Raw genomic sequence first — 17177 nt, 5'->3', positions numbered from 1 at the left:
ACCTGATTTTGAGGTATCCTTCTCCTCACTAGTTCATTTATGGCAATCAAGAACAGCTCTTGCAGCACCAAGTCCTGAAACATGGAAATGCCCTGTCTAGAGAAGGTGCCTTCTTGCATCCTGCTCAAAGGACTACAGAAATTATTCTGGAAGGAAATGGACACCAAATTTGGCAGCCTTTCTTTTTCCAAACCCTCCTGAGAGTTATCCAGGTGACCGATGGGAGCAGAGTATTGGATTAATAATTACTGTGGATGCAGATGGAGCTTCTAGAAACAGCACAACAGCCAGACTGGCCCAGCTTGCCCAAAGCAGGACATGTCGGCCATGTGCAAATGTGCAGTGTGCTCCCTCAGACGAGGTTCCTGTCCCTGCTGTCCCCCCTCAGCCCCGCTCAGACAGGGTGCCCTGCTCCCGACAGCTGCCACCAGGCCAAGGCAGTGCGAGGGGCTGCGTGGGGCTGGCTGCCGTGAATGACAAGCGCCGGCTATTGATCGCGTTCTGAACTCGGCCCAGCCGATAGAAGGTAATTAATGACTCCATTTGCCTCAGTACCGAGGAGAACAATTGAGTTTGAAACTGCAACAACTGGCAGCGCAGTGAAGGGCCCCCGGGGGACGGACGGGAGAGATGCCTGACAGGCCAGGCTGCGCTGGGACACGGGGCACATCAGAGGGGGAAAAAAGAGAAGGGAGATTGGATAAAGGGATGGAGCAGCCTTAACACAAAGCACAAAGCTTGGGAAGGAGCAGCTCTTGTAGCAACGAGGCGGCTACCAGAGAGTGGATCAGGGCTACCAATCCACGTGCCATAGAGGAAGCAGACGTGCTAGTCTGCAGGAGAGGGCAGGGCCTGGCTGGGGCCAGATGCACTTCCCTCAGAGGCTTTGACAGTTAAATGGGTTCTGCTGTGTCCCCTGACTGGCAGCTCTCATGCCCACCATACCACTTTTGCTGTGACTGGGGTTTTATAGGGAGTGCTGCAGAACCCCAGCACTGGCCAGGGCTCCATAGGGCACCCACAGATATGTAGCCAGGGCAGCAATAGCCCTGCCCTGAGAACTGAATGCCATTTCCCTGCCTGCATGCCAGATGCACAGGTTGTCATGACCTTCTGGAGTGCTTCTGTGCCACAGAGGTGCTCCCATGCCAGCACTACTAGAAGCTCTTCTACATTTCTGGCGGGGATGGTCCTGTCCAACCCTGAGCAAGGGTGCTTTCTGTATCCCCCAGTGCTAGAGGAATAGCTGTCTTGCTACAGCTTTGTGCTATTTGTATGTGACGGTGGCTTTGGGGCTTCCAGGCCTGGGAGCATCTCTTTGTTTGGAGCTTTCTAGAGGGCTCTGTCCCTGTGTCATGTGTTGTTACAGTTGCTCCTGTGTCCTCTGGCAGAGGATTTCCTTGTTATCTGTCAGGATACTTCTGTGACACCTGTGGAGCATTTCTGTGCCATGTCAAAGGTTTATGCCGAGCGTTGGCTCTGCACCTTCCCTCCGCAGCCCCTTGGGAGGAGAAATGTCTCCTGTCATGCAATGCAAGGCCAGTCCTGATCATGCTGACAGCAGCTGTGTGCTCTTGTGAGGAACACGGTGACCGAGGCCATGGTTCACCTCTCGAGCTGTTTGTTACAAGCCTCCTGATTTAACAGCGAGGTGCCTGTGTCACAGTATTGCAGAGGTTCCTGTGCCAGTAAAAGGAGATTGGGAAAAGTGATGCCACTCCCCAGTGGCAAAGATAGTGCAGTTCCCTACTTCCAGATTCATCCAGCAGCAGAAAACTTGCTCCATCACAGCACTCCTCCCAAGAGTTTCTTTGCTGATTCACCTCTTCCCCAAAGTCCTCTCTGTTCATTACTGCCACCTTTGCTCACACCTCTACAATTGCCAGCTCCCATCATTTGTGTATTGTGGTATCTGAGGCTTCTCCAAAAATCCAGCTCATGGGGCCATGTGCTTAGATAAGAATAGCAGCTTTGATCTAAAAACAAAGATAGGTTTCTATCCCTCGCAGTTTTAGATGAAAAAATGAAAACACAACGTCTACAGATTTTGACACCATAGAACAAATACAGGGGATTTACAGTCCTTTGGTTTTGAAGAAAATATAATGATCCGTGACTGTGAAAGTCTCAGCATTAGCAACACAAGGCCTATAAATCTGTCCTGCGGGATCATCTCTCCGAAACTTCTTCTGCTTCATAACTAGAATCCTATATGCACAACTCATATTACTGCTCTGTGACGTTTGTGATTTGTGTGCCCTATCACCATTAAGCCCAATACTACTGCAAGCTGTTTAGACAAGGTTCACCTCTAAGTAGCCCACAAACCTCTGTCAGAAGTTTCTTCCCTTCTGCAGATTTTAAGGCTGCCTAAGCTATGACATGGTGCTCCTCATCTCCAAAGCTTCTCCTTAAACTTGTGCGTTGCCATTCTCCTTACAACTTTCTTACTCCCCTTATCCATTCTCTTGTGTTGATCACTCTGCCTCCTTATCTAACCCCCTTCTCCTCCCTTCATCCTTTTCCTTCATTTCCCACTGATTTTACAGGCCCCTTCTTATCAGCCGCTCCTCAGTGTGCCAAATGCACATAGGTGCACACACACACACACACACACACACTCACAAATAAATAAATAAATAAATAAAAAGGTCAGTGAGCAGAGCAGCAATAACCCCTAAAACAGTACTATCAGAGGGACATGATTGATCAATTGAATTCCATAGCAGCTGAAAAATGTGGGATTAAGTAGTGTATTATACGCACAATGAGTTGAGGCATGATGTTCATTTCAAGTTCATTTCGCCAGCCCTCTGCCACCAGATCAGGCAATCAATAGGGGCAGCAGATATCATATATCACCTCTCTCCGTGCTAGGGAGAGAGCACCATAATCTCTCGCAAATTTAGAGTGACAGATTTGTCAAGATCTGAAGGGCCTCTGAATAAATGAAGGAAAAGAGACTCCTACAGCGACTTGGGAAAGCTGTAGTTTCAGCTCCTTCACACAAAGGCATGGCCCAAGCACAGAAAGGGACATGTGTGCACAGGGCTCAGCAGGCAGACAGGGATCGTAAATGCAATTGCACGTGTGCACAAACCTGACCAAACATGCAGGGTAACCACTCAGAATAAAATCTGGTTTACTGACAGTCAGCGCAAGCTCGCTCACACCAAATGCCATGCATATTGTAGGGCTGCCATCCTTGGAGACCAAATGCGACCTAAACCAGCCACCTCACACAAATGGCTGCTCAGGCATGTACGGTGATGCAGAACCTAGAGCATCTCAGAATCACAGCCTACTGCAAAATGTGTATGTGTATTAATGGCGTGCACAATCACGCACACTAACTGGCAAACGGAAAAATCCTCAAAGCAAACAGCTTTACCAGCTGTGGACAGGTTAAGACAAGCCTTGATAGAGAAACACCCATTAACACCCTTTTTTTTTTGAGACTGGACATGACAGTTCTGTGCCAGCTTTCCGCAGGCAGGACTGGAGAGCAGTGCCTACTGGAGTTAGTAGTGTGACTCTGAGGTACCCTCATCCTCTCAACAGCCATCCTTGCAGGAATAGTCCAGTCTGTGTAGTGCCCATGCAGACTGCACTAGCAGTGCAATCCAGCCAGCCAAACCCTTGCTTTGTTTTCTCTTAGACAAATATGTCGTAAACTCCAGATTTCAGAAATTTCCCTTGTGCAAATAAGACCGAAGAGAGGAGAAAATGTCAGGAATCAGAGCCGGTAAGCTTTGCTCTGGTTAGTAGTGGAAAAGAAAGAGAAGGGGATGCTCGAGGGAAGGCTGCTGGCTGGGACAAATCAATATGTAATATTTTCTATGGTCTTGAGAGTGGTACTGTACTACGTTACTGTATATAATGTACTATTGATTATATCATATCATATAATCACCTATAAACGGATATATCTCATAGCCAGAAGGCAGCGGGCTCAGTTATTACTCTGGGCCACCAGATGGGCATTACCCATGCCAGGAAAATACCCATCTTAGCACCATCCGTGAGCTAAAAGTGGAGCAGCAGAGTGGCATGGTTCTGGCCATTGCACAGCGAATGCCACTCCAGGCTTGTGGGAACACTGCCTGGCCACGAGCACATTCACAGGCACATGGAGGAGGGAAAAGGTCTACGCAGATCCCTTAACCACTTCCTCGCAGGGCAGCAGGTTTCAGAGATTCACAGACTAGAAGACACTGAAAGAGGCTGAAGTATGAGGAACAATAGTGAAAAAGCAGAAAGGTAATTGTAACGTAAGTGGGAGAACTTGATCTTTGTTTAGACAGGGTTATCAGACAGCCAGGCTTGTGTCTGATGAAACAGCAGGCAGCGATTCTGCATGGAGGGTATGGCGGTATATCAGCATTGGTGAGACACAGGATTATAACCGGTCACACCAAAGTTAGACCGAGGGGTGATAGCACAAAGATACTCAGCACAGTTGGAGAAGATTATAATGAGCAGACTTGCCTCAGATGAGATGAAGGATTATGACAAAGGAAGATTCACTTCAGCTGGGACAGGAGGTTATAACAGACAGACTCACCTTGGATGTGACAGATGCTAATAGCAGGAGACTCACTCACTTCAGATAAAAAGGGGTTATAACAGAGATAAATGCACCTCATTTGAATTGGGGGATAACAGGGAAAAAAAACAGGTGGGTGATAAGATGGTTTATCACAGGGAAAGCTTCACTTTGGATGTGATTCACTTTGGGGCAGGACATTTATAATGGACTCATCTCAGAGGGGATGAAGGGGCTCTTACAGACATGGGATGGCACAGCAGAGACCGAGACATCTGGAAGGTGACAGAGGCAGTGCAAGGAGATTAGGTTGTTCTAGAGGGCTGTTGCAGAGACAGCGATGCATTTCTGGTAATGCTTCTACCAAAAAAAGGGGCTTTTTTTTTCCTAGGAAGAAAAAAGGGTTATAAGGAAGGCTGATAAGCAATACAGTAATTCATTTTAGGTAGAAGGGGGGGCTCTCACAGACAAAGATTCACATATTTTAGGAGGGAGTTTTATAACTGAAATATGGGTTGTGATAAATTATGAGCTAATACGTAGCAGAATGGGACAGAGATCATAACAGAAAGTAATATGTGTTGAATTGGACAGAGCGCTCCATAGCTTCTCTGTTGAAACATGAAGTCGGGTACAGGATTATCCATGTTATCCAAGGGGTTGAAAAACCCATCTGGGATACGAAAGGCCATAATCAGATGAGAAGGAAACTGTAATGGCGATACAGCTTGTATCGGAAGTGGGAAGTAACAACAAAGACTGCTCCCTTCCAGACTGCAGTAGAGGACTTTCTCCATTTCAGGCTTCCTCAACCCTCTGCAGTGCAAGCCCACCCTCAGCACTCCAGATTTTCTGTGAACTGCCTCTCTGGTAGCCTCCTAGCGATGCTAATCGCTGTGCTTTGCTCCCATTTTATGCTCAGCAATGGAGATTTGGCAATTTTTAACACTGAAAATCAGTGGAACCGCAACTCATCTCTGAGCTGAGCACCATTCTCCACAGCCTCGCTCACACCGGGCAGGAGCATCCCACGGAGCAGGCCAGCAGCCAGAGCAGACAGAAGGGGCTTCCCAGCCCGCAGTCCGTCCCCCTGGAGCAACACGGCTCCGTGTGCAGCACAGGGCCCCTCTCCTGCTGCCCTGCTCTCGCCCGCACCCGCTGCCGCCCCGTGCCAGGGTGCTGCTAACTCCCTGTTTTCTCTGTCTGTGCCCTGCAGATGTATCCGAGGGCTCCGTTCCCAACGGAGACTCCCAGAGCAGCGTGGACAGTTTGCGGAAGCACCTTCGTGGCGACACTTTCACCCAGCAGCAGCTGGAAGCTTTAGATCGAGTTTTTGAGCGTCCTTCTTACCCTGACGTCTTTCAAACATCAGAGCACATCAAATCTGAGCAGGTGAGGGCCCGGCCTGCGAATGCGGACCTGTAGGCGCCTGCAGGGTGATGGCAGGGAGATTCCCTCACTGAAGCCCCTCTCTCTTTCCTCACCCCCTTCTCTCACACTGCCCTGTCACTGCACATACATCACATTCACATTTTACAGCACTTTCCAGTTGTACTGATGTACACGTGGACACAAACTGTCTCCTATTCTGAACTGGCCATCCACACGCATAGTGCTCTCCCTAAACCTCAGCTCCTTTCCCTGGCACAGTCACTTACCACACACACACACACACACACACGCTCTGTGACTGCACAGCTCCGAATGCCAGCAGGGCACGGCACAGCACAGGAGCCCTCGCACTCTCACATCACACAGGAGCAGTGAGTCGCAAGCTTTAATTGGGCTTGGAGCGTTTTCTCTCTCGGCCCAAGGCTGAGACTTGACTCCCGTCTTCAGCCCAGTTTTCTGCACTTCTGCAGCACTGCCCCCCTCTCCCCGCCTCCCCCGCTCTCCCGGCCTTTTATCCCAAAAGCTGTTTGTCTTAATAAAATGAAAATCAAAAGTCTTTTTAAACCGCCCCAAGTCATAAACCAACAAAGGAAGAGAAGGAGAGGTTGGCTGTGGACTCCCTTCATCCCAGAGTCCCTGGGTTTATTACAATGAATAACCTTTATTTACTTTCATTAGACTATTAAGCACCAGCACAGTCATTTTTCCCCCTGAAACTCTGAGCAGGGCCCATAAAGCAAATCCGAAGCCTAATTGAGTTCATTTTAATTTCTCTCCGATCACAGCGAATTACTCTGGTGATAAATCAGGGGGCAGGCTCACCCCCAGTAGAAGGCCTAATTTGCAGCTAATTACAAAACTGATTTCTACAGGAAGATCAATACGAGAAGGAATTGGAAATGACGAGGCAGTCCTAGGCAGGCAGGGATGGGGCGGGGAGGGGGCAGCGTGCGGGGAGCCTGCTGCAGGAGGGGGAGACGTGGGGAGGGGGCTGGGGAAGCGCCTGGAAAAAACACAGCAGAAAGAGCAGAAAATCAGTTTTAATTTAACGTAATATTAATCAGAGCAACTTTTCCTGCTGTTCTGTAGCCTTCCCGGTTTCTCCAGCTCCCGCGTCTGGTCCGGAGGCTGCCACAATAAAAAGGCAATTACCAGAGCCTTTCGGACAGGACACCCTTTCAGATTCAATGGCTCTCCCCCTCCCACCCTTCTGTTAGCCATGTGGCTCCCCCCTCCCCAATTTCATACCCCAGTGCACAGAGTGACAGAGGCAGAGGATGAGGCTTCTTTGTTTGTTTTTAAAGAGCTAGGACAGGGGCAGCGGCACAGGGGACAGAGCTGGCTGCAAGGGGCCGGCACCGGCTGCTTCCTTCAGCCCCACGTCCCAGTCACGCCACAGCCATCTTCTGCCCCAAGTGTCCTTGTCACCGGGGCAAACATCTCTCCTTTGTCCCCCCCGAGCTTGTATAGGTGGGTGTCCCCTCTGCCCACAGCGCTGAACGAAGGCTTGGCCATGTCACAGAAATGGAGGCAGATTCCATGCCCGGCCTGACCCCTCATCCCCTCCACAGCAACACGCAGGAGGGTGGAATAGCTCATCCCAGGTCCCCCCCCTGCAGCCCTCTTGTCACTTCATCTTCTCCATTTCCTCCTCCTCCTCCTCTTCCATCTGTGCAGGGGTTTGCATCTCTCCTCTTCCTCCCTCCCATCTGCACACCGCTCCCTTTCTCTCAGCGCATCAATAGCAAGCTGTCTTTCTCCTCTCTTCCCCAGGGTAATGAGTACTCCCTCCCAGCTCTGACCCCTGGTCTCGATGAAGTCAAATCAAGTCTATCCACCTCTGCTAACCCAGACCTGGGGACAAATGTGTCAGGACCCCAGACGTACCCTGTGGTGACCGGTAAGCTGCCTGACCAAACAGCAGAACCAAGCTTTTAATTTATTTCCCTCATCACCATTAGCTTCTGCTTTTTCTGCTAATACAAGATACCCCTCTCTGGCAAATTTGGACAGAGACAGAAAGACTGTGGAGGAAGTTAGGGGCCAAGGGAAGCTTGCAATTCAGTGCTGGCATTATGGGGTACACCTGGATGTGCCCAGGTGTGACTCACAGACAGGCATCCCTGAGTGTGAAGCCGGCACTTGTATGCCCCGTGGCTTAGAGATGGCTGCTGGAGAAGCACAGCTATGTCCACATGTGCACTGTGACTTTTCCCTCTGTGTCTGTGAATGAGAGGTTCATAGTTCACCTATGCATTTGGTTTTCTTGGGAGAAATACTAATTTAAGTTTTCTTCAGCCCCGGCATTTGGAACGGGCGTTGCAAACTAAGTACTGAGGTCTGCTGAACTATGACCGTGACTTCTGTAAGGCCAGGAGTCTCTAATAGCAGCTGGCAAAAGAAGGTTGTTCACAGCCTCCCTCCTTCCCTTACTTGTGGGTACATGAAATCCAGGTGTGGCTGGGAGGGAAGAAATGATAGCAAGTGCAAGGCAGCAGAGGAACTGGGATGGCAGAAGTAGGAGGCAATTTGGGCAGCTGCTGCTCCACAGACACTTTCTCTGCTGGTGGCATCAGCCAGCCTGGTGACACGGCACTCCCTGTTAGATGGCCTAGCTCATGCATGTCTGAGCCATAAGGAGACGCTCTGCTACCAAAGCCCCTTCTTCTAAAGCTTCAGTTGCTGCTGCTCTCTCTCATATGCTGCCCTTCTCCTAACTTGCTTAAGCAGCCAGCGAGGCCCAAGGGATTTGCCCCTCCTTGATATTTCCCTCTTGCCTTACAATCACTGTGGCCCCTCCAGAAATCTCACACTATAGTTGACAAGTAAGTTATGGCAGAGATATAAATCTTTGTTGCCTCTTAGGCCAAAAGCAGGCCTCTGGTGGCCCAGAACAAACAGCAGTTTCTAGCTCAGTTGTTTTTCCTTGTAGAAGCTGCAGCTAACAGCATTATTGCTGATGCGGGCTGATTGTTCAGCAAATGCTGAGCAAAGGGATGATGTTGCATGCAATATTTGGCTACCAGGAACTCTGAGACCAGGCAGGATCAGTAGCAGCTATCCTAGACAGAATCGTAGAATCATTACAGTTGGAAAAGATCTCTAAGTTCATCTAGTCCAACTGTCCACCTACCATCAATGTTGCCCACTAAACCATGTTCCTTAGTAGCACATCTACCCATGCCTTGAACACCTCCTGGGACGGTGACTCTACCACCTCCCTGGGCAGCTCATTCCAGTGTCTGAGTGCTCTTTCAGAGAAGTTTTTCCTGAACCTCCCTAGTACAACTTGAGGCCATCCCCTCTTGTCCTATCGCTATTACCCAGGAGAAGAGGCCAACCTCCACCTTGCCACAACCTCCTTTCAGGGAGTTGTAGAGGGCAATAATGTCTCTCCTGAGCCTCCTCTTCTCCAGACTGAGCAATCCCTCAGACATTCCTCATAAGTTCTGTGCTCCAGTCCCTGCGCAGGTTTGTCGTCCTTCTCTGAACGTGCTCCAGGGCCTCTATGTCTTTCTTGTAGTAAGGGGTCCAAAACTGAAGACTCCCCCACTCAAGACTCTGCCTCACAAGGCAAAGACACAGAGGATCCAGTGTGAGGTTTGCAGTATAGCATGGAGCGCCATGTGGAGGTGAACTGCATATTTAAGAACTGCCTAGAAAGCTTGACACCACTGACTTCTCAAGGCCTTTTCTGCTATCAGGCTTGACCCAGGATCCTTGTAGCCAAACAGTTTCTTAGCTAACCAGAGAATGGCTTAGCTATGGCAAAACTGTTCCATCTTTGTATTTGCATGTGCAAGAGAACATTCAGCTGGTGTCTGCCTACCATTTAGCAGATCTACAACTCTTACAGGAAACACTTCCCTCTGCAAGGGGGGCAAAGCCAACAGGAAAGCAGCACTGCCCTTCCTTCATGGAATGCAGATTCCCTTAGCTGGATTGAAAGGTGAGGTGCCTACAATCACAATTTAATATTCAATAGGGCCATTAAAGTAATCTTTTTCAGTCCTCCTTTCTAAGAGATGGAGCATTTCAGGCTACTGACATGGTAACTGAATTTCTGAAGGCTGGGGACACTGCATGAGCTCTGTACATCTGACTCTCAGAAATGAACAAGAGGAGACAGATTTGGCCCCATAGAAGAGGCTGTGGGCTGAGGCAGAAAGTCTCCTCTTTGTCCCCCACATCCTGCGCCATCCCCACCCTGCTTTCTGCAAAACTCCCAGCTCGGCTCAAGAATATCCCCATCTGATCCATCTGGATCCAAGAGTGAGAAAAGTTCATTTCAAACCCAGCTTGACATTCCCAGGTGGCAACTTAGTGCTAACATCTCAATCTGTATGCAACATTTCAATCAGCGCAGAGTAACAAAAGCAGAACTATTAGTGCTGGGAGATGTTCACTGGTGGTAATGATGGGGAAACTCAGAAAGTGGAAATGAAAAGGGAAAAAAGACTCAACACCCTGAAAAGCAGTGGGGAAAGAAGGGCAGAGGATTTTTCCTCTACACTTAGGCCAGGATCCAATGTTTGGATTAATGGTGCCATTACCCAAGAAAGGACTTCAGATAATGTTCATTCTTAAAATGTTTTTGTTGGCAATTAAATGGTTGCAATTATTGATCTTCATTGATCGAGTATCCCTGATTTGCGTAATCTATTAAAGATGAATGATTCCTGATATGTTGCTGTGGGGATGGGCAGTGCTTTAAGGAAGGACCAGAGAGGTGAGGAACTCAGGGCTGCCTCCTGATCTACCTCTGGGCAGGAGCCAAGAAAGAGGCTGGGAATTCCTCTCAAGAAGGGATATTGGCATCATAGTGAGTACAGAATTGCTGGCTGCCTGGTTTGCTACTGTAGTGTCAGCTCTGAATATATCTCTGCTCTTGTCCCAAGTGATGTCTGAAACAAATCCACCCATACGGCGTACAAATTCTGTGTGCAGTTATTTCAGGATGTAAGAATGTTTCCTGAGCTCAGTCTTCCCAGGCAGAAAAGATACCACTAGCTCTTTCCAAACCGAAGCTGTCTGACACTGGGTTCTTGCCCTTTCCGAAGACCTTAGAGAAAGTCCTCCTTTCTCTGGCTCATGACTAGTATGCCTGAGCACGTTCTCTCAGCTCTCACAGGTCTAAGAACGTGCCCCTCCAAACATTAAAACCTCAATAATAAGTAACTGAAATATTAAATACAGATGATGCTAAAATCCCTTTAGCTGTCTGTGTGCTTCATAGAACCGAGAGCTAGAAATGCTGGCAGCCACCTCCCCAGCATGCAGGAAAGCCCTCCCCAAAGTCCTAGTCATCAAGTTCTGGTCATACGAACTCACTAGGACAGGAAATATGTTTCCACTGCCCTTTATAGAGAAAAGACTGCAGGCATTTGCAACTTTCACATGAAGTACCAGAGAGAAAGCTCTTAAAAGCTGCCTGAGAACATGATCTCATCTCTTCCTATGAGCCAGCTCCACCTTGCCTCATGTTGCATGTCTATGACAGTCAAACTGGCAAAGTTCCTGACAGTTTCTTGGGCAATACCTTTGGATACAGTCAGGTTTCTTAGAAGCAAAGACCCAAAGTTAATCATACCAGTATGAGGCACTTACATGCAGTTCAACACTAAGACAAGACATCTGTTAATCAGAGATTTTCTACTTCAGTTATTTCTGTTGAAGGCAAACAGATCAGGCAGTATAAATCTGTACAGGGCTAGGCAAACACAGAAAACTTCAGTAGCTTTCTTTCGTCCAGCACTTTGCACAGGTCTTTGATTTCTGGGCAGTACTCAGCAGCTAACACCCCAGAGGTGAGCAGAGGAGAATCTCGCTTTTTAGTCACTGGCAACAGGAGTACTTTAAAAGCAGAAACTGTTTACAAAGCCTAGAATCCTTGAGATCTCTCTTTAAATACTACTGGAAGTTGTGTCTTTTGGAATGTATGTACCTGAAGTGAGGTATCTTCAAACCAGACTTAGTTCTGGAGACTTGGGTTAATAGCTGTGAACAGTCCTTTCCCACTCCACAAGCTAGCCCAGAGCCTATCCAGCAGAAAGGCAGCACTGTGGGAAATCAAATACAATGGACTTAATTAAATCCTGGCAGTTTTAACTAAATAGACTTCGTTTTCCAGCCCACTGCAACAGTGTGATCTACAAAGAGGAGTGAGGCAAAAGTGATGCCCAAGAAAAGAAAGCAAAAAAAAAAAATCACATCACCAACTTCTAACGCTGACCCCAGTGGGAATATGTGTGCACTTCTCTTCCTGTGAGGAAGTTTATGAGTTCTTCTGTGCCATGGTTAGTCTGTATAAACAAGAACAGGTATAATTTAAAATCTTTATCGCTCACCAAACTAGCAACCAGGTTCTGTATAGAAAATGTTTCCTTTTCACTGGGAAATACATTTTTCCCAAGGAAAACAAATAATATCCAGGGTGAGAAATAATGACAACAACCACTCACGATCCGTCAGACAAAGGCACCAAACAAGCACAGATTCCATAGGTCTCACTTTCTTCCAGGCCTTCATCTCTGGCATGGGATCAGATTTTTTTGCATTACATCAATGTTTAAAATTCAGTTACTATTTTCAACATGAATGTATGCAAAAATAATTCTAGTTACTGGATCTAAGGCTATTTGATATGTCTAAAAGTCATGCAAAAATAGTAGTTAAAAAGCACCTGACAGTTTTAAGAAAGTTGGGATGCTAAGCACGGAGAAATGGCTGGCTAGACACCTGGGTCCAAAGTTTTCTGAAATGATAAACCATCTTTTGAAGACCTTAACCTCCTGCAAGGTGAAAAGATAATATTTCCTTCGTTTCAGCTTAGTGAGTGAACTGAAGAGAATTTTGTTCTGTTCAATAACCAGGCCATTCAAAACTAAGAAACAAACTAGGATTTGAAAAAGCAGGAACATTTGTTTTCCTCTGTCAGTGAGTGAATTAAACTTGGTGTGAAAGGATGAGATCTATTAGTTCTAAAATCAGGTTCTATAATCACTTCATTTTCCTCCATATATATATATATATCTTTTCCTTCATTTAATAAGTCATTTTTAATGCAAAACCTGCTTAGAAAGGCTTGCCTTTTTTTGATTCAATATATTTGGGAAGTCAGGAAACTTATGGTCATTTTATGTAATTAGCACGAATAAATTGCAAATACTGTTTTTAATTGAATTCTAATTTCCATTAAATACAACTTGACACAAATCACACAGAAAAAAAAAGTGTTAATAATCTAATAAAATAATAATATGGACTCATCATTCATTATTTTCCCATATAATAATATGTAAAAACAAATTACGTTAAACAACATAATTTCTTAAATAAATATGCACAGATGCAATTCACCTACTTAGCAAAAAATGAAATAACCACGTTTACTGTAAATTTCGTATTTGTCTAAATTCTTATTACCATCCTAAAATTCAGCCTTTTAGAAAAGAGCCAAATAGTGCAAATGTGAAACTGGTTAATCCAGCTTGCTTTTTTCAATAATGATGGAAACTGACCATTAAACTCAGTTGTACTTTTATTGTTACACTGAGAGTGAGTTCATTCCTTGTTCATACTGGTGAAAATTTCCACTTCTCTGACTTCCTTCAGCTTCTGACACCAGTGAGCAACAGCTCTGGCTTGAATGAGCTGACTCAAGGCTTCTCTAACGAACTGCCAAGGGCCACGCACTGGCTTTGGTGATGGTGAATCCTCCTGATGAAGACCAGCAGCCTGCTGCTCACTATCATGGCTACGGCAGCCAAGCAGCCTGTTAGGCACATCTCTGGCCACCCCAGTGTCCCAGAAATGGAATATGATAATCACTCACACGGCTGCTGTGTGACTGCTATGATCCCGCCATAAAGGAATAATAAATGAGACATTTTCTGTGAGGATGGAAATGTGCCAAATTAAGCACATGGAATTGCTGAGGGACAGAGAGGATGAGGAACGACACCGAGTTCCATATTCTGCACTTCTGAAGTAAGTGCTTGCTTCTGCAAGGAAGCTGCAAGCCTCTACTTAAGTTGAGGAAGTGGCAAAAGTAGGTGTTCATAGCCTCCAAATCTCATCAACTGTTTCCCATATCTAAAAAGAGATAATATCTTCTCATCACGTTAAGGAATTTGGAACGGCAAAAGGTGTTACTACTATTCCCTGAGACCAAATGGCCGAGGGTGACGGATGATCAGATGAATGATCCCTGGAACTGACAGAAATAGCAGGGGAAAACAGGAATCACATAAACTATTGCCATGCTTCCAATGGGAGCTTCACTAACAATAACTTTATGATGCTGAAGAAGGCAGCTCATGGACCTGAAAGCACAGTGAACTGAGGAACCCAGAAATGGATGGGACCGAAGGAAATAATGCCTTCCTTAATTAGCATAAGCGTTACAGCAAGAGCAGTCAATTGGCAATCCCTGTCCAATTTCCTTAGCAAGGGGTGCCATTTAGGCTGCCACACGCTGTGACAAAAAGGGACTTCCTTTATAGAGACGAGTTACACAGTCTTCCCAACAATTCAGTTTCTGCCTTTTCTTTTGAGGCTAAATGAAGGAACAAGTTTGGCTATGATGAAAATTTCTGTGATGTAGATATTTGCTCACTGACAGCAAAGACTGTGCTTTATATTTGAGTTAAGCAACAGCTGTCAGCAGATGTTAATAACTTCTGATCTCCATCAACTCTATTGGATTTAACCAGGCCAGCTGCTTGTACAATTAAAATTGCCCACTGCAGTCTTTCAGAGAAATGGAGAGCTTAGGGCAACCTTTGGCCCCTCTTTGTAGGGGTAGGATTGCCCTGGACTCCCCAGAAAGATCTATCCGATCCCCTGATCAGCAGACTGTCCTTGTGATGAAAGCTGGGGAGACACCTATTTGTTGTATGAACTGCGTGAAAAAATAATGTGCTCTGTTCTAATTACATTTCCCAGTATATATTTCAAAAGCATTTTGTTTAAGATGTAACATTCACGTCCCTGCCCACCAGGGAATGTGAGCACATGCTTCACTTAAGGTGGACTGTAATCTATAAAGGCAACACCCGAATGGGCTGGGATGCAAGAAAGGGGACAACAGTACGAACCCATTGAACTTGTGTGTGCCAAATGTACAGGCACAACTTTTTCCCTCTGACTTAGAAGTGCATCTTCCTCTATCAGTTCCCTCTGCAAACAAATGTAGTTAGAGCCACAGAAAGTTGACTTCAGTGGAGTTCTCGAATGAATGACTTGAACAGTATTCAACCAGTTTCAAAGATGTTTAGCTCCATGTTTAGCTAGGTATGATGGCTATGAAAGGTCAGTTTCTCTCTGAAGTAACAGATAGAGGTAGCAAGTCAGATTACATGGAGAGCAGCAATTAGATCAGATGAAAAATATGGATTTGTAGAATTCAGTTTTGTAAAAAATAGGGTTCATGGGTTTAAAAATTTGACATCACGGTATCAACAGTTTTTACTTTCTTGGAAAGCAATCCAAGAGCAATTCTTTCAATTCTTTCAATCCTTTTTTATTATTATTTTTTTTTCTTTAAGCATATATTTAATCAATCCATGAGTTAAGTATTGGGCTAGGAATCTGGATGGATCTTGCAGAAATTAAATAAAACCCAGATGTGAAAAATTTATTCTCCAGTCAGCACGAGTTTAAAGAGAAGGAAAGAAATGTGCAACGAGAAGTAGGCTAGTTTTTACATATTTTCTAGTTGCTCTAGCAAAGGTCTGTTACTAATACAGAGAAGGAAAAAAAAATATTTTTATCTTCAGTGCCACCTGCATAATGCTCTTGCAAAATAAAGCTAGGAAAAGTGGTTCTTCTGACATGGCAGAAAACAGAAGTCAAGACAGGCTGTGTTAGTCCAGTCTGGTCTTTTGCATGACTTTTCTGAGCCAAGATTCTCAATGAGATGAAGCAATGCAACTCCACAGACTGTAGTGTAAATGCACAGTTTATGAACACTGAGAACTCCCTCCCATTCCGCTTGCCACACTGAAACCTTTCTAAGGAATTTATTAGCACAGGAGAAATGTAAATATGGAAAACTTCAGTGGTGGGTACAAGCAAAGAGTCCCAAACCACCTGACATAAGGTTCAGCTTTGACACAGGCTTCCTGCGTGACCTTGTGTACATCTTCTCTGTGCTGAGTTCCTCACAGACTAAGCCGATCCCTGGGGGATGCCGTAAGGGTACGTGCTCCAAAGAGAATGAGGCACTGAGATCATGAAAATATTTTAGAAAGACGGCAGGAAAAGGTGAAGGACTCTAAACACTATCAAGACCGTGTGCAGTGTTGTCAAGTGGAAGCACACAAGCCAACTCCTCTGTAGGGATGTGCCATCCTGATATTCTTCCTTTACTGCAAAGAAAAGGAGCACTAAAGGCAGCCAGCTTATCTTCCAGGAAACCAGCAGTGAAAAGCAAGCCGCTTATCTAGTCCTGTGAACCCCCCTGCTTCTTTCCCTTCAGCAGCAGAGAGCACGATAAAAGCTGAGATGAGTCTCTGTAGGAACCCAAAGCTGTGAATCTTCCTCTCACCCTGTCTGGCCAAAATCCCTTCATTCTCAGGGGGAATTTAGGCCAGAGATCACCGGTTCTAGCTCTCCGCCAGAATAACAGAGGAGAGGGTTAGAAAGGAAGAAAAACAGCCATAACTCAGCAAGTACAGTCAGAAAGAAAGGAGCTGGAGATGCAGAAAATATGTAGTCCTCTGCTATGTTTCCAGATATATCCCCACCCTGCTGACCCTTTCAAATTTCCCCGTCCGTGATATTGGGTGATATTTGTTTGTTTAGAAAGAAGGCTATTGTGTACCTTTTAGAAGAAAGGAGCCTGGAAGATGAATAGCTTTCTGCTCCCCTGGAGAAGGGCTGCACCTCATCCCATCCCCCAGCCACTTGCAGGTCCATTTCCATACTAGTAAGATACTGTTAGATATCCTGGGATCCCCAGTACCATCTCACCAAGGGACCCCCATGAGACTCAGAAGTGCCAGGAGAGCTGGCTTGCAGGCCCTAGCAGGACTTGTGGCAGGAAAGACCAAGTACAGAGCTTCTTTCCCTGTTCTCCATCCCATATACTAAAAAATAATTAGAGACTGGAGAAAATCAGAAGTAAAAACAAAATCGGTGCAGCTGAAGTTTGAGATGGTTAAAATGAAAAATGGGACTGTGTCACTCACAGGTGGATAGATAGATCAATCAATTGATCTCGTCTGTACTGACACAG

General features: G+C 46.1%; 2 protein-coding genes across 18 annotated transcripts in view; one reads left to right on the top strand and one right to left on the bottom strand.

The window, feature by feature from the left end:
* Nucleotides 1-17177, bottom strand: part of LOC104911954 (uncharacterized) — a 314625-nt gene that overhangs the window by 179759 nt on the left and 117689 nt on the right. The gene's annotated exons all lie outside the window — the stretch shown is intronic.
* Nucleotides 1-17177, top strand: part of PAX2 (paired box 2) — a 92203-nt gene that overhangs the window by 57489 nt on the left and 17537 nt on the right. For 15 of the 16 annotated variants that reach the window (XM_085229798.1, XM_085229801.1, XM_085229803.1 and 12 more), the window contains 2 exons: nt 5763-5938; nt 7712-7838. In XM_085229798.1, coding sequence (XP_085085924.1) covers nt 5763-5938; nt 7712-7838 — 303 coding nt within the window. Of the gene's footprint in view, nt 1-5762; nt 5939-7711; nt 7839-9794; nt 9888-17177 lie in introns of all 16 variants that reach the window. The other variant, XM_085229800.1, reaches the window with a different exon arrangement.

The sequence above is a fragment of the Meleagris gallopavo genome, chromosome 8, assembly GCF_905368555.1.
Source record: "Meleagris gallopavo chromosome 8, MGAL_WU_HG_1.1, whole genome shotgun sequence".
NCBI classification, from domain to species: domain Eukaryota; kingdom Metazoa; phylum Chordata; class Aves; order Galliformes; family Phasianidae; genus Meleagris; species Meleagris gallopavo.
This window is presented reverse-complemented; position numbering and strand designations above follow the sequence as displayed.